At 38.6% G+C, this 25,799-nt stretch overlaps 3 protein-coding genes across 5 annotated transcripts in view; 1 reads left to right on the top strand and 2 right to left on the bottom strand.

Moving 5' to 3' along the window:
* LOC127537403 (carbonyl reductase [NADPH] 1-like) overlaps positions 1 to 25,799 on the bottom strand; it is a 94,810-nt gene that overhangs the window by 59,311 nt on the left and 9,700 nt on the right. Inside the window, exon 1 of one of the 2 annotated variants that reach the window (XM_051959669.1) lies at positions 24,064 to 24,070. The exons of the other annotated variant lie outside the window; for it this stretch is intronic. The gene's annotated coding sequence lies outside the window, so the exon portion shown is untranslated. Of the gene's footprint in view, positions 1 to 24,063; positions 24,071 to 25,799 lie in introns of those variants that run through there. 2 annotated transcript variants of the gene reach the window in all.
* On the bottom strand, positions 196 to 24,164 carry LOC110972657 (carbonyl reductase [NADPH] 1-like). 2 transcript variants are annotated; one of them, XM_051959676.1, is made up of 7 exons: positions 24,064 to 24,164; positions 22,926 to 23,040; positions 22,278 to 22,447; positions 20,339 to 20,446; positions 19,242 to 19,450; positions 19,113 to 19,166; positions 196 to 369 (listed from the first exon to the last, which is right to left on the bottom strand). In XM_051959676.1, exons 2-7 carry the CDS (start codon positions 23,036 to 23,038, stop codon positions 196 to 198), a joined length of 828 nt encoding a protein of 275 aa, XP_051815636.1. In that variant the 5' UTR covers positions 23,039 to 23,040; positions 24,064 to 24,164. The 2 variants fall into 2 exon arrangements, with proteins under 2 accessions (XP_051815636.1, XP_051815635.1); XM_051959675.1 differs by lacking the exon at positions 196 to 369 and adding an exon at positions 13,161 to 13,878 and having other exon boundaries at positions 24,064 to 24,144.
* The window catches only part of setd4 (SET domain containing 4), a 32,294-nt gene continuing 19,026 nt past the window's right edge, over positions 12,532 to 25,799 (top strand). Inside the window, exon 1 of the mRNA XM_051959649.1 lies at positions 12,532 to 12,615. Within this exon, the coding sequence (XP_051815609.1) occupies positions 12,540 to 12,615 (76 nt within the window). The 5' untranslated portion in view covers positions 12,532 to 12,539. The remainder of the gene's footprint in view (positions 12,616 to 25,799) is intronic.

Raw genomic sequence — 25,799 nt, 5'->3', positions numbered from 1 at the left:
GAATGTATCTTTATTCATGCTTATGAAGGTTCCTCAAACTGGCCAGTAAATGCTGCCTCATAGTACTTTTGGATGTTTGAAAAAATTAAAACTGTCAGATACTTTACCATCAAATACTTTGCATTAAAGTTTTGTGGAAATTAGCTGCTTAAGATGAGACGTAGACAGTTGCACGATGAGTTTTCTTGAATATTTTCACCACGGCTGAACCTCTTTTTCAGAAATAAACTTTCCCTGAGGCTCTGTGGTTCCAGGAGGCAGCAGGGCCAGATACACCGGAGTGATGGCGCCCTCATCTGGTGACTTTGTTGCTTTGTCACCCGCCATATCGGTGCGGACCCACCCTGGACAGCAGGCGTTCAGCAGGATCTGGATGAAACACATACACAATTAGAAATTCAGGTTGGAAATGAGACTTATTTGGATACAATAACCCCCAAAAATTGCATATTAAACATATACAATCCCATTTAGCAGTATTTCTACTGTGTTTTATCTCTTCATTTTATTGAAAGTTTGAATAAAAGTTTGATTTACCCCATCATTTGGTCGCTCCTTGGACAGACGACGAGCCAGAATCATGGACAAAGTCTGCAGAGAAACACACATTTAGAATCATTATTTCTATAAATATATCATTCAAGAATCACATTTTTACGCATTTTAAGACCCTAACATGTACTCAATCGCACCGTCAGGCCAGTTTTCGACACACCATACGCTGTTTCTGGCCAGCCATCTTCCTTGTGTTTTCCTTTCTGTGCTTCAGTGACAAATCTCTGCATCAGTCCCACCAGCTCTTCCTCGGTTATGTCCTCACTGCGAAATCGCTGCTGCAGAGCCGGACTGCAGTCTTTCAAAGCCCAAGAACCCCCAAGGCTGGAGACGTTCACAACACGACCTGAAACACAAAATACAGGACATCTGAAGCTCATAACTGTTCAACAAACCTCGATAATCAGCATCTTAAAATGCATAAAAACCAAAAAAGTTCTAGATTTAATTTTAAAATGTAAAAAATGTTTGCTTATTGCTCTGCATGCCAGTAACAACATGTTTTTTGTTTTAAAAATCATTCATAGCGGTTAAGTTTAAGTGTTTCTTTGTTTGGCAGCAGGTGGAGCTTTGACTTTTATTGGGTTATTCTTTAGTATAGATGTACAAAGTTTAAACTTTGTACATCTGGATTTGAGCAGTTTACTACATTTGTTCATGTCAAAGTTCTGGTTTCTGCTGAAATGCTCTGTGGTTTCACTTTGACTTTGGTTGGATCACCCTGGAAGACTTGTCCTGAAGCCACTCCAGACTTTTCTTGTCTGTTTTCTTTGAGTAATTGTTGTATTTAAAGGTAAACTGTTGCTTCTCCTCAAATATCTTTCTAGCTTTCATCCTTTTTTCAGTTCTGCAAAGTCTACTCATTTCTGCTAAGACTCCCAATCATAGCATGATGATGCCACCACCATGCTTCACCTTAAGAATTATAAGGTCATGGAAAGTCAAGATTGTTGGCCTGATATAGCACTTGGAGATAAGTTGTCTTATAATCAGGCAAGGTGAACTTTTTCTTTGTGCTTTCAAAGTCTATTAAATGCCATTTAATAAACTCCCAGGATGTCTAAAGCTCCGCTATAACAAAGACTGGCGATCGTGTTTAGCCCAGATTTCTTCCACTTCAGAAATGCTGATTCTGCCTGAGAATCTTAAAAGCTTTAAAAACCGTTTGATACCTGAACAAATTCACAGAGACTTTCTGGGATTTTGTATCTTGTTTCTGTCCTGATTTGCAGTTGGACAACACAGGCGTGTTTCTAAATTTACTCCAATCTAGTGGTCGTATCGCAAGGATAATGAAAAGAAACAGGGTGTACTGCATGAGTCTGGATAAGTTCTAAATCCACAACATTTTTTGTGTAGTCTGATCATTCTTTCCAGCAGACTGATGTGTTGATTTGAGCAGACCACAAATTAAATCTGTGTGTTCGTACCTCCGGCTTTGATGAGAGGCAGGAAGTGAGTCAACATGTCTCTGGTGGCGAAGAAGTTCGTCTTCAGGGTCACTTCGGCCTGGACAGCAAATGGAGTCGGATCTGCCACTGTAAAGAAAGAGTGAACAAGTTGTCATTAATTTATAGTTCCAAATGCGAAGAATATCTGACAGCAGTTCAGTAATGAACGCTAGGCTTTTGTTAAGAAAACAAAAGCACTCAGGGCTGCACCATATTCGTTTCAGCATCGATATTATGTGTGGATCCCCAATAGTCAAAAATGCAAAAAGTGCAAACACTCGATTCACAGGAGTTCGTTAACATGCACGCTGCACATGAGCACAGCAAAGAACTGGAGAGAAACAGAAATGCAGCATCACTTGTATGGAAGTATTTCATTATGTTCAACAAAGACAGGTTCTCATTTTACAATTGTTGCCACTGCATGAGACAACGCAGCTCATTTATTTGACAAATTATATCAGCAACACAAACGTTTGCACAATGATTGCAAAGTCAGATCTGAAAGCCATCCGAAATCAAAACAGTGCAAGCGTTAAATGGCTCCAAACAGCATTTTTCATCTTTTATTTTAAATTATTTTTTATTTTTCATGTAGATGCTCCTCTGACAAAATGACTGAATTGTTCTAGATCAGGGGTCGGCAACCCGCGGCTCTTTCATCCTTCTGTTGTGGCTCCCTGTAGCTTTGGAAAAGAAATAATCAGCAGGCTATTTAATTAATATTTCTTTTATTTTAGTTTGTTAATTTTAAAAATTTAATTCTAAATTTGAAGATTATGGTGATCTTGTAATATCAAAATAAAACGTCTTAATTTTTGTCTGTCAAAATATGCGTCCCAGCGTGTATTCATTTGGAGTCCTGTTGATCTTCGAATTCCAGTGTTTGCTCTACATTCATTCAGCAGCGGCTGGCCACCATTCTAAATACCAGCCGTCTCTCCTTCAAATTTCTTTGTTTTTTATTGTCGCAAATACACCACTACCGCACGTCTCCGCCTTCACAGCAGAGTCCTGCATTGTGTCGGGTACTCGTCAGTACTAAGGTAAACTACAGATAATTGTCTTGCTCAGTATCTACTCTTTGATATGTCAGGTTAATACGACGTTACTCGCGAGAGCACGGCTCGATGTCACGTCCAGCATCCAGGCAGCAGGTCAGAGAGTCAGAGGAGTGTGGTTTTGGAAAATAGAGCAGCGACTTACCGGAGAAAAGTTATTAGCTGAAGATAACTCATAATACATTTTACAAGTTAAATAGACATTCACAAAATATTGATTTCGAGCTAACATTATGTAACATATGAGGTCCAGGAGCAGAAATGACATTAACCAAGTAAGATAAATCTTAGTGGTAGGACACAGTTTAAAAAATGAATCTATCTAATTAGAGGCTTTGTAATTAATTAATCATCACTGATGGCATCAAATAGCAATATCTGACATAATCAGCAAAGTTTTTCAATTTAAATAATTTTTGGTTGATGACTGAACTGGTGAACAGACATGTACGTTAACTTAAACAAGAATATTTCATTTATATTTATCTGTCTGCTACATTTACAGATTACTGTAAAATCAAAGTTCATTTATAGCAATTATATTCAATATTTTAAAGCTTTTTGTAAACTCAAGCACCTTGAGCATCTCAAAAAGAGGTCTATTATGGGATGGATACACCGGCTGAAGTGCTGCGGTGATCAGAAAACTATTTGTTGCACAGTTTGCAAATAACCACGCTTTTATCCAAGCTGCCATCAGGAAGATTTTTAAAAGAAACTTTCTGCTCAACACACTAAGAGTGTTCTCGTCTTCAATCACTGTTCACCAGACTTTGTTGTGCGCTGACAGTGCATCCTGTGAATCTTCTTCACGGCTGGAAAACAGACTTTAGGTTCATAGCGCTACCTACCTGGCTGGAGTGTTCATCAGTGTTATGGGTGTGCCAGAAATTTGGGAACTGAGAAAGGTGCGGTTAAATACATAATTTCTTTAATGCATTATTTTTTTATTAATTAATTAATCAAAATTAACGAGGGCATAGAGGTAAAAAGCGATATATGCAGTGTTGTCTTCATTTTAAATGCCAAAAGGATTTCTGATGCAAATTTGTGCACTTTTTTCATATTGTAACGTTATGGATTTTTTTCCAATACTTTGCAGCCCCATGTAGTTATTAAATCCCTGGATTAGATAACACTCAAGCACATTTAGATATAAATAAAAATAGTGCAACCCCACTAAATAATACAATAAATAGTGGTAATGATGGGTCAAATTATGCTAATGTATGTTTTAAATGTTAATAGTAGCATAAGACTGCAGATTGGTGCCAATTTAAGCTGCATATCTAAGCTGTAGTAGTTTAGTCTTTCTGACACAAGAATTTCCTTTGAGATTAGTAAAGTTCTGTTTTACATTAAGCATCAGTGTTTGCGGCTTCAGTGGAGTTCCGTATTCATCAGTGTCTCGTTTTATTCTCACCTTTGAATGCGATCGCAGCGTTATTGATGAGGATGTCGACTCCTCCGTATTTCTCTTTGAAGAAAGCTGCTGCAGCTGTGATGCTGCTCAGATCATTGATGTCCAGCTGATGAAACTTTGGACTGAGTCCCTCAGAGGACAAAGACTTCACGGCTTCCTCACCACGACCACTAAGACAGGAGGAAAAACTCTTATTTACTGTCATTTTATCGTCATAAGACACAGATGTGCAATGTTTTTCTGTTAGTACTGCTTTGCTCTTTGATTTCAAAGGTCCTAAAAACACATTTTCAGCTACTTTTAGTGATTTATTATCAGCCAAAGTTGGAGATTCTGATGTTCTGTACTTTTATCTGAGCTCTTCAAACTGGTTTCAAACTGGAAGGAGGCAAAAAGTTATGATGAAAGCAATTAAATCTAATTACATAACAACTTCACACTCTTGATGAAGCAGAATAACAGAGTTGTTTTATAACGCGAAAGTCTTCTGGCAAGTCTGGAAAATTCTGTCTGGAATATTACATTTAGCCACAAAATTGAGATTTTCAAGGGTATTTGTTGCATAAAATAGCACAAAATGTGAAAAAATAAATGTAAAAAGATGAACTCATGCACACTGTGACATGTTCCTGCACAGGTGTGACCAGGTGAGCGACCTACACGTCTCTGGATGTGAGGTAAACGTCGCCCTGGAACTGCTTGCAGAGTGCTCGGACGATGGCCAATCCGATGCCCTTGTTGCTTCCTGTTACTACGGCAACCTTCACTGACATGTCTGCCAAAAGATTAAGAAAGGTGTGAGGTCAAATATTAAACACTCAGACTGATCCTGCTCCACCTTCAACACACAAACCAACGTTAAGACTTATGACACAGTGACTTTATCGTTTGTGTGAAAGTAAACTCTTTGGACCTTAACCCTACAGACATGTAGGGTTAAGGTTAAGGTTTGGTTGAGTCATGATGACAATTTCAGGGAGAAAAATTCAAATATATTTGTCTAATAATACAGAAACATATGAAAAGCTAACTGGTGGTGCCGTACCGCTACTGGGGCAAGTTCGTTTCAGATTGCGATGACATGTTTAGCCACATGTTGTCGTTTCGCCGCTGGTTGTCTATGTGGTGTCCATCAAACGACGTGGGCTTTATTGATAATTGGAGCTCTTTTTGGGGAAAACCTGGTCTGATTAGGAGAGACGGCATCCATCCCACTTTGGCTGGTGCAGCTCTCATTTCTAGGAATATGGCTGATTTTATTAGTACTCCTAAAGCATGACAACCCAGAGTTAAGACCAGGATGCAGAGCTGTAGTCTTACACACCTCTCTGCAGTTTCCTCACAGCTGTCACCCTCCAGTAATTCAGTTAACTTTATTGAGACTGTGTCTGTCCCCCGACCACCAAAATTCATTAAATTACACAAATCAAAAATATACAAAAGAAATAGTAACCACAAAAATTTAAAAAAAATTAATACCACTATTTCAACAGAGCACAGAGACAGGAAAATTAAATGTGGTCTGTTAAATATTAGATCTCTCTCGTCTAAATCTCTGCTAGTAAATGAGTTGATAACTGATCACCAGATTGATTTGTTCTGTTTGACTGAAACCTGGTTGCAGCAGGAAGAATTTGTTAGCCTAAACGAATCAACTCCCCCTAGTCATATTAACTGTCATATTCCTCGAATCACAGGCCGAGGAGGAGGAGTAGCAGCAATCTACCATTCTAGTTTAAAATTGAACCAGAGGCCTAAACCTGATTACAGCTCATTTGAAAATCTCACTCTTAGTCTCTCTCATCCAAATTTGAAAGCTCAGAAACCAGTTTTATTTGTTGTTATATATCGTCGTCCTGCTCCTTATTCTGAGTTTTTATCTCAATTCTCAGACTTTTTATCTGATTTAGTGCTCAGTTCAGACAAAGTTATTATTGCGGGTGACTTTAACATTCATGTTGACATAGACAGCGACAGCCTTACAACAGCTTTTAATTCATTATTAGACTCAATTGGGTTTTCTCAACATGTAAATAAACCAACTCATAGTTTTAATCACACTCTTGACCTTGTCCTGACTTATGGCATAGAAATTGAAGAGTTAACAGTATTTCCCCAGAACCCTCTTCTTTCTGACCATTTTATGATAACATTTCAATTTAAAGTAAAGGATTGTTTAGCAGCTGAGAACAAATATCATTACAGTAGGTGTTTGTCTGACAATTCAGTATCTAAATTTAAGGAAATAATACCATCACTGTTTACTTCAGCAACATTTACTGATAAATCAGAAGGCAAATATTATTATTTTACCCCCACAGAAGTGGATTATTATGTTAATAATGCTTCAGCCTCACTGCGTACAACTCTTGATAGTGTTGCACCTGTAAAAAAGAAAGTTATATCTCAGAGAAGACTTGCTCCTTGGTATAATTCCCAGCTGCGGACTTTAAAGCAGGCATCCCGAAAGCTGGAAAGAAAGTGGTATTCCACGAATTCAGAGGAAGTGTATGTGGCTTGGAAAAATAGTCTAGTAATCTATAAAAAAGCTCTTCGTAATGCCAGGACAACTTATTATTCATCTTTAATAGATGAGAACAAGAACAACCCCAGGTTTCTCTTTAGCACTGTAGCCAGGCTGACAAAGAGTCAGAGCTCTGTTGAACCTTGTATTCCTTTAGCTTTAACCAGTAACGACTTCATGAGCTTCTTTACACATAAAATAGTTATGATTAGAGATAAAATTAATCTGGCCCTTCCTACAAATGTCACAGATGCTTTTGAATTGGCTGTTAGACCTGATGAATCTTTAGAATTCTTCACTCCCATATGTCTCTCTGAACTAATTTCAACAGTTTCTACATCCAAACCATCAACATGTCTTTTAGATCCTATCCCAACTAGACTCTTCAAGGAGATTTTACCTTTAATTAATTCTTCAATGTTAGATCTGATTAATCTCTCTCTAGTAACAGGCTATGTACCACAGGCTTTTAAGGTTGCTGTCATCAAACCTTTGCTTAAAAAGCCCACTTTAGATCCAGATGTGTTAGCTAACTATAGACCGATATCCAACCTGCCATTTCTCTCTAAAATTCTGGAAAGAACAGTTGCAAATCAATTATGTGAACACTTACAAAGGAATAATTTGTTTGAAATGTTTCAGTCAGGCTTCAGAGTGCATCATAGCACAGAAACAGCTCTAGTGAAAGTTACTAATGACCTTCTCATAGCATCAGATAATGGACTAGTCTCTATACTTGTTTTGTTAGATCTTAGTGCAGCGTTTGACACAATCGACCACAACATTTTATTACAGCGTCTAGAACATTCAATTGGCATTAAAGGGACAGCACTGGACTGGTTTAAATCCTACTTATCAGATAGGTTCCAGTTTGTGCATGTCAACAATAACTCTTCTGAGCATACTAAAGTTAATCATGGAGTTCCTCAGGGTTCTGTCTTAGGACCGATACTTTTCACATTATACATGCTTCCTTTAGGCAATATTATTAGGAAGCATTGTATTAACTTCCATTGTTATGCAGATGACACACAATTGTATTTATCTATGAAGCCAGATGAAACTGATCAGTTAGCTAGACTGCAAGATTGTCTTAAGGACATTAAAACCTGGATGACTTTTAACTTCCTACTGCTAAATTCAGACAAAACCAAAGTCATTGTATTTGGCCCCAAACATCTTAGAAACTCGCTTTCAAAGCAAATAGTTACTCTGGATGGCATCACATTGGCCTCCAGTAGTACTGTGAGGAATCTTGGAGTTATTTTTGACCAGGACATGTCCTTTAACTCACACATAAAGCAAGTCTGTAGGACTTCCTTTTTTCACCTGCGTAATATTGTAAAAATCAGGAACATTCTGTCTCAGAGTGATGCAGAAAAATTAGTTCATGCTTTTGTTACTTCCAGGCTTGACTATTGCAATTCCTTATTATCGGGTTGTCCAAATAGCTCTCTCAAACATCTACAGTTGATCCAAAACGCTGCTGCGAGACAACACAGTCTCACGGGGATTCGTGAAACTGTTACGTAAATTTTTTATTTCTTTTTCGTGCGCACCAACACGATTTCGTCATGTTTTTCGTGCCGCTCACCACGAAATGTTTTTCGTGTTGCTCACAACGAAACCCGCTGTGGTAATCACAGCTGAAAGTGGTTTATACCAGCGGATTCATGACGATCTAAGCTGTCCATCGGCGTATACTGCTTGTGTGATCGCGTTTGCGGCCGCCGGCCGCCGGACATTCTTTAAATTCCTATGCAAATTGGTAAGTGTACCACCGGGTTATGGTTAGGTTATGGTTAGGGTTATGGTTAGGGTTATGGTTAGGGACGATGTCATGCAAAATATAGCGTTGGATTCGCCATGGTTTTACATTAAAAATATAATACACACATTCGTTTGAAATACGTTCTGGGTGGCACGAAAAGTCCGCCGTTTAAAATACATTGGTGCGCATTTCGTGGTGAGCGGCACGAAAAACATGACGAAATCGTGTTGGTGCGCACGAAACCGAAACAAAAATTTACGTAACAGTTTCACGAATCCTCGTGAGATCGGGCTGTGCGAGAGTACTGACAGGAGTTAGCAAAAGAGATCATATTTCCCCTGTACTTGCTTCTCTTCACTGGCTTCCTGTTAAATTCAGAATAGAATTTAAAATCCTTCTTCTGACATATAAAGCTCTTAATAACCAATCTCCATCATATCTTAAAGATCTGATAGTACCTTATTATCCTAGTAGAACTCTTCGCTCTCAAGCTGCAGGCTTACTTGTTGTTCCTAGAATTTCTAAAAGTAGAATGGGAGGCAGAGCCTTCAGTTATCAGGCGCCTCTCCTGTGGAACCTGCTCCCAGTTTGGGTTCGGGAGGCAGACACCCACTCTATTTTTAAGACCAGGCTTAAAACGTTCCTTTTTGACAAATCTTATAGTCGGGGCTGACTGGGTGACCCACAGGGGTTCGGCTTGTGTCTTCATTTGCACAGCTGACTCCCTCTTGGACGTCCCTTTGTTCTGCCTCTAGTCATGCTGCTATAGGCCTATAGGCTGCTGGGGGACTTTTCTTGACGCACTGAGCCCTTCTCTATCTACCTTTACATTTAATATGTATACCGTTATTGCAGTACATTCACTCTGTTTCCCCCTGTGCTATTTCTCCGAGTGTCCCTGGTCCCAGAGCTGGATGCTTCAGATCTGCGGTTGATGTTCCACCAGCTGGTCCAGTCTCCATCATGTCCACTGTGGGATGCTGCTGCTGACCTTCCTCCAGCCCTCTGCTTCCAACTCCCTTTTTCCACCAGTCAACTCTGCATTGCCTTCACTATACTGTTATGCTAACTTACATACTGTTTGAATTTTACTGCTAGCTATATATGGAGTATGTTTAATGTCAGAGCCGTACATCATAAGAGTAAATTATGAGCCAGTTTTCAATGTTAGCTTATACTTTGTCTGTGTCACATATCCTGTCATGCATGTATCCAAATGTGTGTTGTGTTTTCCTTGCTTTCCCACCCCTCCCTCTTCTCCCATCCCTCCCCCTTGCCCTCTTCTGTCCTTCTCAACCCGCCCGGCCAGCAGGCAGATGGGTCCCCCTATATAGAGCCGGGTTCTGCTCGAGGTTTCTTCCCTGTTAAAAGGGTGTTTTCCTTGCCACTGTCGCCTTTGGGCTTGCTCTGGGGGTCAGGCATTTGGGTTCTGTAAAGCGTCTTGAGACGATTTGACTGTAATTGACGCTATATAAATAAAATTGAATTGAATTGAATTGAATCAAAATGACATAAAACGCTACAAATAAAAAAGTGCAATCAATCTCCTTGAAATTATAACAAAAAAAAGATGTGCAAGGATTCGTACTTGAAAATGACAATTTAATTAAAAAAACTACTACTACTGTCTGCACTGGTTCTGCAGGAATTTTGCAGGTTAGTTTTTCAACTTTTTTGATAAATTAGCGTTAAATTTAAACTGCTTGCTTTATTATGTATGTAGCTTTAATGTGTGAATTTAACAATAAAAAACAATAATACACTACTATGTACTTTCAACACTGGTTTGGTTCTGGAGGAATTTTGCAGGTTTGTTTTGCAACTTTTATGTTACATTAACCTTAAATATAACAAAAAATGTGATTTAAATAACTAAACTATCCGGTTCGTTATGCATTCAGCTTTAATGTGCAAACTAATAAAAAAAACAATAAAAAACTACCGTTACTATGTATTTTCAGCACTGATATGACCTTTAGCTGGTAGTTTTGCAAGTTAGTTTTGCACCTATACTGCTTAATTAACCTTAAACATAAGAGATAAATGATAATACAAAGCTTTAAACTGCATGCTTTATGTTGCATTTCGCTTTAACGTATTAACTGTCGCCTCCTGCTGTTTTTTTACATTACATAATGCTCACTTTCAGTTTTCATTATCTGCCATCTGCAAACGAAGCAGCTAAAAAAATGAAAATAAAAAGCGAAAAAAAAGGTGTTTCTTACTTAGCTGCTGTTGTTCTGCCGATTAAAGCTGCTGTGAAGAAGCTGAAGAGGGAATAAATGACCTGCTGCAGAAAGTCAACCCATACGTGAAGGACTGATGAACATAAAACCACAAGAAAAGGGGGAGGAAGCTTGGTGGAGTTATGGGCAGGACCAGAGGACATACCCGGAAAAACAAGCAAAACGCACAGTCAGAGGGCTAATCATGGAGCTGTGGTGGAAGATCATAATCAGATACTGCTGAGGACAGTTTGTAAGTATTTCATTTATATTTTTATTGACTGTGTGCATTTGTAGATTGTTGATAAATTCCTGAATTCTGTGTTTTTGTACTGTAAGGAGAAAGCGGAGGGTTTGGTTATAAACTAAAGGCTTAGAGCTTGTTTTGTTCATGGGAAACATGCTTGATACAGACTGCAGCAAAAATCACATCATATTTTCAATTTTATATTTTAAAGTGGAAAAGAAATGCAAAGATTTCATCTAAAATCTTGATTAATCGTAACATTGTCACAAAATCGCAACAAAAGAATCCATCCATTCTCTATACACCGCTTTATCCTCACTAGGGTCGCGGGGGGTGCTGGAGCCTATCCCAGCTGACTCGGGCGAAGGCAGGGGACACCCTGGACAGGTCACCAGTCTGTCACAGGGCTACATATACAGACAGACATCACAGTCACATTTACACCTACGGGCAATTTAGAGTGATCAATTAACCTCAGCATATTTTTGGACTGTGGGAGGAAGCTGGAGTGCCCAGAGAAAACACATGCAAACCTCATGCAGAAAGATCCCAGGAAAGCCGGGACGCAAACCAGGGATCTTCTTGCTGCAAGGCGAAAGTGCTAACCACTACCCCACTGTGCAGCCCAACAAAAAAATCCATCTTTGCTAAAATTACACTACGAGAGCTCTATTTTAATATCTAGTATATATTTTTAAAATTGGTGTTTTAGATGTGTGTTTTGTGATATTTAAGCTTCTGCTGCAACACTGCAATTTCACTGAAGGGATTAATAAGGTTTTCTATCCATCTATTTCAGCATCCACACCCTCAGAAAGTCAGCCAACATGGTGGAGAATAAAGTACAGGGTTATTCAAAAACAATGAACCAGTTTCATTATGCAATACTTTAATAAGGAAAAACAATAGAAAACTCCAGCCAAGTTACAAATATTCTAATCTAATCACAATCAACTTTTATTTTTCTGTCTTACAAGTGTTCAATGTGGCCACCACCTGCAGCACGGGCAACATCAATGTGATGAAAGAATTCCTCCCACATGTGTATCATCAAATCATGGTCCACTGAGTTGATCACTGTTGTTATTTGATGACTTTAAACATAAAATAAAAGTTGATTGTAAGTAGAATACTTATGGCTTGGCTGAAGTTTTCTATTGCTTTTCTTTATTAAAATATTGTGTAATGAAATAGTTTCATTCTTTTTGAATAACCCTGTACATTTAGATAATCCTGGTGCCTGTTGAGTTGTATTCATTGTCTCGCAGGTCCATGTGGGACCATGACGGGTCGAAGACGTCGAGCTGGACGAGCTTCCAGGACGAGGAGAGAGAAACATGAAAACTCCCTCCAGTCAGGTAGAAAGAGTTTTCTGATTTCCCACAGTATTTGTCTGCTGTAAACTGCTTCGTCATAAACTCTTCTTTCTCTTCTTCTTTGTCTTCCTCTTTTTGTCTTTCTTTTTCTCCTCCTTTTCCTTCTTCTGGTTAGGGAGATTAACTTTTTATCAGCTCCAAATGTGCACTCTGTAAAATAATTCAGGGAGTCTGTTCCCACCATTTAAATGGATGCTTCACTGTTAGATTTTACAATAATAATAATAATAATAGTATTTTTTAGCTTAATTCAAGTCTCTTTTTACTTTGACATGAAACACTTGTTAAAATAAATTCTTGTCAAAAATTTTTAACTTAAATTAACCATGATTTTATGTTAAAAAGCATAAAAACAGGGTGTTCCAGACACTTCTTACAGATACTGTAAATGCAGTGTATTCTATTTTTATCAGATTCTATCCATCTTTTTAACACAGGGGAATAAGTATGAATCTGACTTCAGATCTTAAAACTTTTTGGTGCACAATGGACGGAAATCAGAGTCCCAAATAAATAACATTTGCAAGCTGCATTTATGCCTTTATTCAGTAAATTATCAAAAGTATTTCACATTGCAGTGCAGTGTGTTTAATTGTAATTGTTCATGAACATTTTAAGATAGTCTTTCTGATTTAAAGTTCATTCAATGCTCTGACATAAATTGTGGTAGCATTTCAATGTTAAAGCTTCTTACTGTAGTAAGTAAAAAAATACATTGCGGTTAAGGCAAAGTTATGTTTTTCCATGTAACATGCAAACTGACAATGAATCATTTTATGAAAACAACACTTAATTTTGTTAATTCTTTTAACTTAGCAGACAGATGCACAATCGCATACATGTTGGTCACAAATTAGTAGAATATCCTGAAATAATATTTTGGTTTTGATACAATCAAGTGCTGAAACTCCAAAAATGAAGAAAAACTAGTTGAGAATTATGTCATTGTTTGTTCTGTCGTCATATTGTGTTACTTTTTGGGGTAAAAAATACTTTGCACTAAAGTTTTGTGGAAATTTGCTGCTTAAGATGAGACGTAGACAGTTGCACGCTGAGTTTTCTTGAATATTTTCACCACACCTGAACCTCTTTGTCAGAAACAAGCTTCCCGTGAGGCTCTGTGGCTCCAGGAAGCAGCAGGGCCAGATACACCGGAGTGATGGCGCCCTCATCTGGTGACTTTGTTGCTTTGTCACTCGTCATGTCGGTGCGAACCCACCCTGGACAGCAGGCGTTCAGCAGGATCTGGAAAGAACACACAATTAAAAAGTTAGATTGGAAATGAGACTTATTCTGATACATCATCATCATCATCATCATCATGTGCCAAGTCAAGTCAAGTCAAGTCACATTTATTTATATAGCACATTTCATACGACAAGCGCAGACTCAATGTGCTTAAGAACAAATAATTAAATAACAATAGAGGGTAGCAATAAAACAAACAGTTTTACAAGGTATTAAGATATAATATTAAAGGAAAAATAAAAACAATAATAATAACATTAATTCCATAATAAAATGCTATCACCCAGCCAATCATTTTGAACCTAGTCAAAGGCTTGTGCAAAAAGATACGTTTTTAGTCTGCTTTTAAAAGAAGACACTGTTGTAGCAGACCTTAGTTCTTGAGGTAGAGAATTCCAGAGAGTGGGACCGTAGTGACTGAAAGCACCATGAGCAGATTTTGAGTTAATTCTTGGTATGATAAGAAGACTTTTACTGGATGATCTAAGGGATCTGTCCGGTATGTATTCAGCGAGCATGTCAACAACGTAGGAAGGAGCTAAACCATTCATAGATTTATAAACAATAAGAAGTATTTTAAAATCGATTCTTTGCCGTCTTCGTTTTTAAGGTTGGCCACCATAGATCTCCATTTGTATCAATTCTCCAAACTCTCTTTGCCTCAGTGTAAGACTGTGTTGCACTCCACCTCTTGAAGTCATCACTGCATTGACCTCTATGTCTTCCTTTTGCTCGTCTTCCTTCAGTTTTAGGGAGTTTTCCAGCATTGCCATGCAGAACATGGCCAACATAACTCATTTTCCTTTGCATTAGATCACACAATAGGCTCTTTTTTTATCAATTCTCTCTAACACTTCCATGTCTGTCACTCTGTCTCTTCAACTGATTTTTACCATTCTCCTCATGCACCACATCTCAGAGGATTGTATTCTCTTCTGGATGTTTTTACTCTGCCAAGGAACGGCAGAGTTATGTGACGATCGGCGTACATTTGTGAATCTGTTTGTGTGTCCATGTGAAACATTACTCAAAAACAGACCAACGGATTTGGATGAAATTTTCAGGAAAGGTCAGAATTGAAACAACGACCACCTCATTAAATTTTCACAGTGGTGTGGCTCATAATCTGGATTCACGGCTTTGTTAAGGATTTCCCATTGCGAGATATAGCTGTCAGCACGGCGTCGCAGTAACCATGATGTGAACACTGTGTCAGTTTCCCGCTGACATCACATGATTGTGATCATACTACAAAATGACCATAATATATCAGTTGGAAATCATACAAAGAACAAATGATTAAACTGTGGGGTGTTTCTGAGTCCCATCAATTCCTGCTGCCCACTATGTTTTAGGTCACGCAGTGTAGCAAACCCCAGCCAGACAATGGTGAAGCTCCTGATATTTCATGGCATCAGCCTTATTTTGAACACAAATTTCCCTTTCTGTCCTTCACTCCTTTCTTCAGGAAACACTGTAAGAGCTTGTCCCCATTCCAGCTAGCTGCTTCTAAGTTTAGACACATCCTTTGCTAGACAGCAACAGCGTGGAACCATTTTCTTTCATCTTCACGTGAATTTCTGGATTTTTCGGCAGCGTCTTTGTCATGTAAAGAAACCACTTCTTAGATAAACACTGGTTACTGTGATATTAACAAGTCTGGAGGCATAAATCTGACGTGGAACAACATCTTTACTTGCTCATTACACGTAGCTACAGGCTGCTTCAGCTCAGGCTTACGAACACACATACAACGTACATACTTCCGTGTTGTCGTATACAAAACTATGGTTGCCTGCTAGGCACTAACCTTAATACATTACATCTCCCTTTTTTTCATTTCTTTGTTTTTTATAACTCAACAGTCATCAAATCGTTTCCACTTCCAACAAAACATTTCAACTGCCTTGAATTTATATCCGTCTCTTATACTATTGGTACATCAGACATCTTTAACTTGACACATGAACAAAACAGTTTAATTGTTTTGAATATACTCAGATCAGTCTCTTTATCTGGACGGCAACCTAACATGTCTACCAGACCTGGTTTAGTGTGAACTTGTTTTACAATGTTCATTTTGCATCCCTGTCTGGTCAACAACAACGGAGTGCTCAGCTGCTTTGTCTGCATGTTCCACTGAAGTATCAGTGTCTTTCACAGCTGAGTCAGTGTTCTGGTAGGATTCAAGTTCCTGTGTAGGTTGAAAGGTTTTCTCATGAGTTTTAAGCAAATGCTTTCTTTTTCTCCTGTACACTCTCCCATCAGGTGTACTGACCACATAAGATCGTGGCTGTTCATGTCTTTGTAGAACCACGGCTGGCTGCCGCGTCTCTTCTCTTTGCATTCTGACATTATCACCTGCCTGTAGGTCAGACAGTCTCTTGGGTTGCCTGTCAAAATAAAGTTTTTACTTCTCCTGCTTGTCTTTTAACTGCTTTCGCACCTGAGCAGTCCTATCTGGAGTAAGCAGTGAGGTGGATGTTGGCAGTTTTCCTTTCAGCCGTCGTCCCATGAGCAACTGCGCTGGTGACAGACCTACACCTTCCAGTGGTGTGTTGCGATACTCCAACAGTGAAATATAGGGGTCACCTTTTTCACCTTCAGATTTTTTCAGCAAATTTTTAATAGTCTGTACCGTTCTTTCTGCTTGGCCATTTGATTGGGCATAGCCAGAACTAGATGTAATGTGTCTGAACTCCCAGATTCTTGCAAAATCTCCGAGCTCAGTGCTGGCACACTGTGGACCATTATCTGAGATGACAACATCAGGAGTGCCATGCCTTGCAAACACTGATTTCAGTGCAACTATGACACTATCACTGGTGGTGTCCTTTAACTTCATTATCTCTGGAAACTTTGAGAAATAGTCTACACATAGTAGAAACTCTGATCCGTTGTAATGAAAGAGATCGGTCCCTACTTTCTCCCATGGTCTGTCAGGTAGTGGATGCGGGAGTAATGGTTCTCTTGCATTGCTGTTACGGTTTTCATTACAGATGGCACACTGAGAAACCACTTCCTCAATGTTTGATGACATGTGCGGCCAATAAATAATGTCTCTGGCTCTTTCTTTGCACTTAACCATTCCTAGGTGTGACTTATGGATTTTGTTTAGCATCTCTTGTCTCATCTTCTTTGGAACAACTAGTTTTGTTGCTTTGTAGATCAGCCCAGATGTGTATGTGATCTCATCTCTGAATGTCCAGTAGGGCTGAATTTCTTTTGGCCCTGCACTTTTTTTCATTCGGCCATCCCTTGAGTGTGATTTCTTTCAAGAGCTGCATTTCAGGATCCTCTGCTGTTGCTTCCTTGAACTGCTGCAGTTTTCCTTCTGAAATGGGTAGCTGAGGTGTAACCATGTTGACCTCTAGTTCTTTCTCTAGCAGATCTTCCTTCTGCGCTTTGAGGAATGCTCGGCTTAAGGTGTCTGAAATATGTAGTTCTTTACCTGTGCGATAGGTAACAATGAGGCTGTATCTTTGTAGTCTAAGCAGCATTCTTTGTAGCCTCAAAAGAGCTTGGTGTAAAGGTTTTTTAAATATGCTTTCAAGTGGTTTGTGGTCGCTCTCAACATGAATGTTTTTTCCATAAGCATATTGGTGAAATTTCTCACAGCCATAGACAATAGCAAGTAACTCTTTTTCTCTTTGCGCGTACCTGCCCTGACAGTCAGTGAGAGCCCTTGACCCATAAGCTGCAAGTTGTCCATCCTGCAGAATAACTGCACCGATCCCTTCATAAAACTTCAACCTTGGAGCATTGGTGACCAGCTGTTTAAGATGCTCAAAACTTTCCTTTTGTGCTTCCTTCCAGTGCCACTCTGTCACCTTCAAGCAGCTTTCTTAAAGGAGCACTAATGTCTGACAAGTTTGGTATGAACTTGGCAAGATACTGGATCATGCCCATGAACCTCTGCAGTTCCAGCTTGTTCTCTGGCAATGGTAGCTGCGTCAGTGCTCTCACCTTTTCCTCATCTGGTCTCAGTCCACTGCTGCTGAGTTTGTATCCAATGTAGTTTATTTCCTTTGTCCTTATAACGCACTTGGACTTGTTAAGTTTCAGGTTGTATTTCCAGGCTCTCTCCAAAAGCTTCTCCAGTCTGTGGTCGTGCTCCTCCACAGAGTCTCCCCACACTAGCAAGTCATCAATAATATTTACCACTCCTTCTAGTCCTTCAATCATCTGTGCAGCAGCCCTTTAGAATACCTCAGGTGCAGATGAAATCCCAAATGGCAAACATAGGAATCTGTATCTTCCTATTGGGGTGTTAAATGTACATAGCTAACATAGCTTCATCAAGTTTTATCTGCCAGAAGCCCTGCTTGTGGTGGAGATGGCCCGAATATTTGGATCCATTTGTCTGGTCTCCCGGATCCAAATTTTGCCTTCGTTTTAAACTGAAGAATTCCCAAAAAGCCAAGGTCTTCAGCATCTTGTCTTGTGTTTATTCAATGAAGTGAAGCGTGACATCAGAGTCGACAACCACCTGGCCATTTGGGTGGTGGTAACAAACACGAATGGATGAGCCGAAATGAGCCAAACATGGCGGGATAAGCCGAAGTGGGCCGAAGGCGAAGGGAAGAGACGAGCTCCGAATATTCCTATTTTCGTCTGGGGGGAGGAGGGAGTGATCACATAGACATATGTGTATATGTTTATGTATTTATAATATTCGGATACCAAAATTAATATCCGGATACCGCCATAGCGAACGAATATTCGGATATTCGGGATATTTGGGTCCAGCCATACAGAACACACATAACATCTCTACAGTCTTAGCTTCAGTGAAATGCTGATGTTTCTACAAAGGAATTTTTTGCATTCCCAAAACTTGGCCTTTCCAATTTTTCTCTTAATTTTTTTTTTGTTTACTTTCCCATCTTCTGTTGTCGTGCTTCCAAGGTACTGTTATTCATGGACCTGCTCTACACAGTTACCTTCTGAACTGATTACAAACTTTTATGGTGTTGTCTTGTTAACACGTGTACTTTGTCTTTTTGGTATTGAGCTCCATCCCATAAGCTTTACATGTGCCTCAGGAGAGTCTATCATTGCCTGCAGTGACTGGATGTTGTTGACAAGCAACACTGTGTCGTCTGCATATCTGATGTTGGTTATATTGATTACACAATTGGATACAACACTCCCAAAAATGCATTTAACAGTATTTCTACTGCACTTTATATCTTCAGTCTATTGAAAGTTTGATTAAAAGTTTGATTTACCCCATCATTTGGTCGCTCCTTGGACAGACGACGAGCCTGAATCATGGACAAAGTCTGCAGAGAAACATACATTTAGAATCATTATTTCTATAAATGTGGCATCACATTATAACATGTACTCAATCGTACCGTCAGGCCAGTTTTCGACACTCCGTATGCTTTTTCTGGCCAGCCATCCTCCTTGTGTTTTCCTTTCTGGCTCTCAGTGACAAATCTCTGCATCAGTCGAACCAGCTCATCCTCCGTTATGTCCTCGCTGCGAAATCGCTGCTGCAGAGCCGGACTGCAGTCTTTCAAAGCCCAAGCACTCCAGAGGCTGGAGACGTTCACAACACGACCTGAAAAACAAAATACAGGATGTTTGAAGCTCATAACTGCTTAACAAACCTCTGCAATCAGCATCTTAAATGCTTAAAATAACTAAAAAAGTTGTGATCAGATACAGTGGATTCAGAAAGTGCACGTTATAAAGTTCTCGATTTAATTTTAAAATGTAAAAAATGTTTGCTTATCGCTTCACACTGCAGTAAAAACGTGTTTTGTTTTAAAAGTCATTCATAGAGATTAAGTTTTAGTGTTTCTTTGTTTGGCAGCAGGTGGAGCTTTGACTTTTCTTAAGTTCTTCTTTAGTTTATGTAAACTTTGTGCATGGATTTGAGCAGTTTACTACATTTGTCCATTTCAAAGTTCTGGTTTCTGCTAAAATGTTCTGTGGTTTCACTTTTGCACTTTGGTTCGATCACCCTAGAAGACTTGTCGTGAAGCCACTCCAAACTTTTCTTGTCTGTTTTCTTTTGGTAATTGTTGTATTTGAAGGTAAACTGTTGCTTTTCTTCAAGTATCTTTCTCGCATTCATCCTATTTTCAGTTCTGTAAAGTCTACTCATTTCTGCTAAGACTCCCAATCATAGCATGATGATGCCACCACCGTGCTTCACCTTAAGAATTATAAGGTCATGGAAGGTGAACATTGTTGGCCTGAGACTTTCTGGGATTTTGCATCTTGGTTTTTGTCCTGATTTACAATTTGACAACACAGGCATGTTTCTAAATTTACTCTAACTTCAATCTGGTCATCATAATGCAAGGATAACGAAAAGAAACAGGGTGTACTGCATGAGTCTGGATATGTTCTGAATCCACAACATTTTTATGTATTCTGATCATTTTTATAGCAGACTGATGTGTTGATTTGAGCAGACGGCAAACTAAATCTGTGCTCATACCTCCGGCTTTGATGAGCGGCAGGAAGTGAGTCAACAAGTCTCTGGTGGCGAAGAAGTTCGTCTTCAGGATCACTTCAGCCTGGACAGCAAATGGAGTCTGGTCTCCCTCTGTAAAGAAAGAGTGAACATGTTGTCGTTACTTTATAGTTGCAAATGTAAAGAATATCTCACAGTAATTCTATCATGAAGGCTAGACTTTTGTTAGGAAAATAAAAGCATACAAGGCTGCATGATATTTGTTTCAGCATCGACATCATGTCATGTGGATGCACAATAGTCAAAACTGCAGTGTAATGTTCATATGAGAAGTCTGTCTAAAAGAACACAATTAACTGGGATTTAAGGCTTCTTCAATACTGAGTTTTAAAAAAAAATTGTTTTCACAAGAGTTCATTAACATGCATGCTACACATGAGCACAGCAAAATGAGCCCAGAACTGGAGAGAAACAAACAACAAAAGAACATTTTAATACAGAAACGCAGCATCACTTGTATGGAAATACTTGGTTCAACAAAAACAGATTATTTGGCAATTGTTTCCATTTCATCAGGCAGGCAACGAAATTCATTTTTAGACAATGTATATTGGCACCACAAAACTTTGCATAATGAGTGCAAAGTCGGATCTGAATGCCATCCAAAATCAAAAAAGTGCAAGCGTTCAATGACTCCAAACAGCATTTGTCAGCCTTTATTTTCAATTATTCTTTTTATTTTCCATGCAAATGCCCCCTTAAAAACAACCTTAATTGTTCTAGAATGATTATTTCCTAATAATTATTCAGATCATCTGGTGAAAATTTCTGTACTTTTTTTCATATTTTAACATAAGTTTTCATCCAATATTCTGCAGCTCCAGTATCTTCCAGCTCATGTATTTATTAAATTCCCGGATTAGATAACACTGAAGCTCATTTTGATCTAAATAAAAACAGTGCAACCCTACTAAAAATACAATGAATAGTCATAATAATGGATTAAATTATGCTAATGTATGCTTTAAATGCTAATACATCAGACTGCAGGTTGGTGCCAAGTCAATGACTTGCAGAATCAATAACTTCTTTTAAATCACTTCTGAAAACTCACTTTTCGAGACTTGCTGTAGGAGCAGATAGGAACCAGTCTTTGTCTGGGAATGTGTTCTTCCCAGAAGGTAAAACAGTTTTGACCGCTGAAGAAGCCGGAAATGATAAATTGTTTGTTTTAGATGAAGAATGCTGAACTACAATTGTTTGGAGCAATAAAAGCAGAAATTATTGGAACGCAAGCATTTGTCTCGGCCTGTCTTCTTCAGATATGGTGAAGTTTGTCAGCGCGTCAACTTTTTAAAGTCCCAGTGAGGCACCTTAGGGGCTTCAAGCATTGACTTAGCCTCGACACTTGCTTTTATGTGAAGTTTATTTTTAGCTTTATTTAGTTTCTTTGTTTTATTCTGTATTTGTCCTGTTTATTTTCGATGTTCTCTCTTGTTTTAATTTACTATTTTACTGCCTGATTCTTTGGTGTGATGTTGTCTCTTTAATTCTTTCATTCTCACATTTTTTTTATTGTATTTTCGAAGTTTAACCCTCAATCTTATTCTTTAATTTTCAAACTGCCTAGTTCCCTTGTTTGAAATGACTGCTAATCTAGCTAATTATTAATTTCATTTATTAGCATTTTTACGATTTATTTAAATTGACTGCTCTGACTTGTCTCATATCTTGATTAATTGTCTGTGTCATATGTTTTGACTGTCAAACACCTTGTGAACGCTGTTCTTAAGGGTGCTATATAAATAAAGTTATCATTTCAACTGTATATCCAAGCCAGTAGTTTAGTCTTTCTGGGACAAGAATTTCCTCTGAGATTAATGAAGTTCTATTTTATTATAAGCATCCGTGTTTGTGGCTTCAGTGCTGTTTAATATTCATCGGTGTCTCATTTTACTCTCACCTTTGAATGCAATCCCAGCGTTATTGATGAGGATGTCGACTCCTCCGTATTTCTTTTTGAAGAAAGCTGCTGCAGCTGTGATGCTGCTCAGATCATTGATGTCCAGCTGATGAAACTTTGGATTCAGTCCCTCAGAGGACAAAGACTTCACAGCTTCCTCACCACGACCACTAAAACAGGATAAAAAGACTCTTATTTACTGTCATTTTATCGTCATAAGACACAGATCTGGTGTTTTTCAGTTAGTACCACTTTGTTTTTTATTTTAAAGGTCCTAAAAACACATTTTCAGCTACTTTTAGTGATTTATTATCAGCCAAAGTTGGAGATTCTGATGTTCTGTACTTTTATCTGAGCTCTTCAAACAGGTGTCAAACTGGAAGGAGGCAATAAGTCATGATGAAAGCGACTCAGTGTAATCACACAACAGCTTCACATGGATGAAGCAAAATAGCAGAGTTGTTTTATGAAGTGAAAGTCTTAAAAACTGGAAAAACCTGTGTGAAATATTACGTTTAACCACAAAATTAAGATTTGAAATCAGGTTTTTGAGGGTATTTGTTAAACATGAAAAAATAAATGCAAAAAGATGAAATCATGCACACTGCAACATGTTCCTGTGCAGGTGTGACCAGGTGAGCGACCTACACGTCTCTGGATGTGATGTAAACGTCACCCTGGAACTGCTTGCAGAGCGCTCGGACGATGGCCAATCCGATGCCCTTGTTGCTTCCTGTTACTATGGCAACCTTCACTGACATGTCTGCCAAAAGATTAAGAAAGGTGTGAGGTCAAATATTAAACACTCAGATTGATCCTGCTCAACCTTAAACACACAAACCATCGTTAAGACTTATGACACAGTGACTTTATCGTTTGTGTGAAAGTAAACTCTTCAGACATTATCAGACATGAAGGGTTAAGGTTAAGGTTTGGCTGAGTCACGATGACAATTTCAGGGAGAGAAATTCAAACATGTTTGTCTAATACAGAAAAGCACAAATACAGCATCTACAAATCATCAAAATGATCATTTTGTGACATAAAACACTACAACTAAAAACTGCAATAAATCTGCTTACAATTATAATCAAAAAGCAAGATGTGGAAGTATTTCCACTTGGAAAATGACAATTTAATCATTTAAAAACACAATAAACGACTATGACTGTCTGCACTGGTTTTGCAGGAATTTTTTCAGATTTGTTTTGTTTTGCAACTTTTATGTTAAATTTACTTCAATTATAACAAATAAATGTCCATCCATCCATCCATTCTCTATACACCGCTTTATCCTCACTAGGGTCACGGGGGGTGCTGGAGTCTATCTCAGCTGACTCAGGCGAAGGCAGGGGACACCCTGGACAGGTCACCAGTCTGTTGCAGGGCTACATATACAGACAATCACACTCACATTCACACCTATGGACAATTTAGAGTAATCAATTAACCTCAGCCGAAGTACCCGGAGAAAACCCACGCATGCACAGGGAGAACATGCAAACTCCATGCAGAAAGATCCCAGGCCCAGGTCAGGATTTGAACCGGGGTTCTTCTTGCTGCAAGGCGAAAGTGCTAACCACTTTCTCCACTGTGCAGCCCACCGGGTTTATTCTGCATTTAGCTTCAATGTGTAAACTCAATAATAAAAAGCAATTAAAAACTACAATTACTACATACTTTTAGGACTGTTATTAACTTTGACTGCTGGTTTTGCAGGTTAGTTTTGCAACTATAGTGTTGATTTAACCTTCAACCTTAAGCAATTAAAACTGATGTTTCTTACTTGAAGCTGCTGTTGTTCCGCCGATTGAAGCTGCTGTGAAGAAGCTGAAGAGAGAATAAATGAACTGCAGCAAAAATCAACCGATATATACAGGACTGAAGAACATGAGACCAGAGGGAAAAGGGAGGAAGGTAGGCGGAGTTATGCACAGAATGAATTCTGTGTTTTTTCTGCTGTAAGGAGAAAAAAGAGGGTTTGGTTATAAACTGGAGGCTCAAAGTGATGTTTAGCTGATGTTTGTCTTGTTCATACAAAACTATAACTGTGGTTTGAGATGTTATAGGTGAGGATGGATTCGATGAGTAAAGGAGGGTTAAAATGTCTTTGCTGACGTTAAAAGAGCTGAGCTTCCTGAGCAGGTGGAGACGCTGCTGTGCTTTGTTGTAGACAGAGTCCAGGATCATGGTCAGATACCGCTGAGGACAGTTTGTAAGTATTTTATTTGTATTTTTATTGGTCGTTGATAAATTTATGAATTCTGTGTTTTTGTGCTGTAAGGAGAAAAATGAGGGTTTAGTTACGAACTAAAGGCTCAAAATGAGGTTTAGCTGATGTTTGTCTTGTTCATACAAAACTATAACTGTCGTTTGACATGTATTAAAACATTACCAACAGTGAAGTTACTCTACTAGTTGCTATTCTTTGTTGCTGTTCATGAAAACCTTCAGATTCTGCAGCTGAAAGGCAATTTAAGCAGAACTGAATCTGCAGCACTGAGTGACCAAATCTTAGTTTCTTTCCCAAGATTTTGATGATGTCAAACTGTATTTGGACATTTCAACTAACGCCTGAATGCTGGCTGAAACCCACTTCTACATTTACATATTTAAAACACAGAGACTGATTTGTGAACATTTAATTACATGTCAGAACGGGGGGGGTCTCACATCTTACATCTCAAATACATAAATCTAGATGTTTAATCATTTTTTATAAACAAGGTGAAATCTGGAACGATTATCCAAGAGATACTGGAGAGTGAATTGTAACACCTTTTTTTCAATCTATACACTATTCTATTTGTCTCTATCTGATGAGGGTTTTTTTTTTTTTTTTGAAGTCTTGAAATACTTGGAAATTTTCTTTTTTTTTGTAGAGTCATAAATAGAATGTAAGAACACATACATGTCTGGTGCAGACTGCAGCAAAATTCGCATCAGAATTTGTATTTTATATTTTAAAGTGGAAAAGAAATGCAAAGATTTCATCTAAAACCTTCATTCATCCTAACATTGCCACAAAATCGCAAGAAAAGACTCTATTACACTATGAGTTCTATCTTATGCTCTTCTTTGATATCTAGTATATATTTTTAAAATTAGTGTTTTAGATGTGTATTTTGTGATATTTAAGCTTCTGCTGCAACACTGCAATTTCACTGAAGGGATTAATAAGGTTTTCTATCCATCTATTTCAGCATCCACACCCTCAGAAAGTCAGCCAACATGGTGGAGAATAAAGTACAGGGTTATTTATAAAGACTGAACCAATCTCATTACACAATATTTTAATAAGGAAAAGCAATAGAAAACTCCAGCCAAGTCACAAGTATTCTACTCACAATCAACTTTTATTTCCTGACTTACAAGTGTTCAATGTGGCCACCATCTGCAGCACGGGCAACATCAACATCTAACCTTGTCTGTCATCCTGTCCATCACCATAGCAAACAAGAAGGGGCTCAGAGCTGATCCCTGATGTAGTCCCACCTCCACCTTGAACTCCTCTGTCACACC

This window comes from Acanthochromis polyacanthus, chromosome 15 (assembly GCF_021347895.1).
Source record: "Acanthochromis polyacanthus isolate Apoly-LR-REF ecotype Palm Island chromosome 15, KAUST_Apoly_ChrSc, whole genome shotgun sequence".
NCBI lineage: Eukaryota > Metazoa > Chordata > Actinopteri > Pomacentridae > Acanthochromis > Acanthochromis polyacanthus.
The sequence above is the reverse complement of the archived record's forward strand: the minus strand, read 5'-3'. Positions and strand labels throughout refer to the sequence as shown.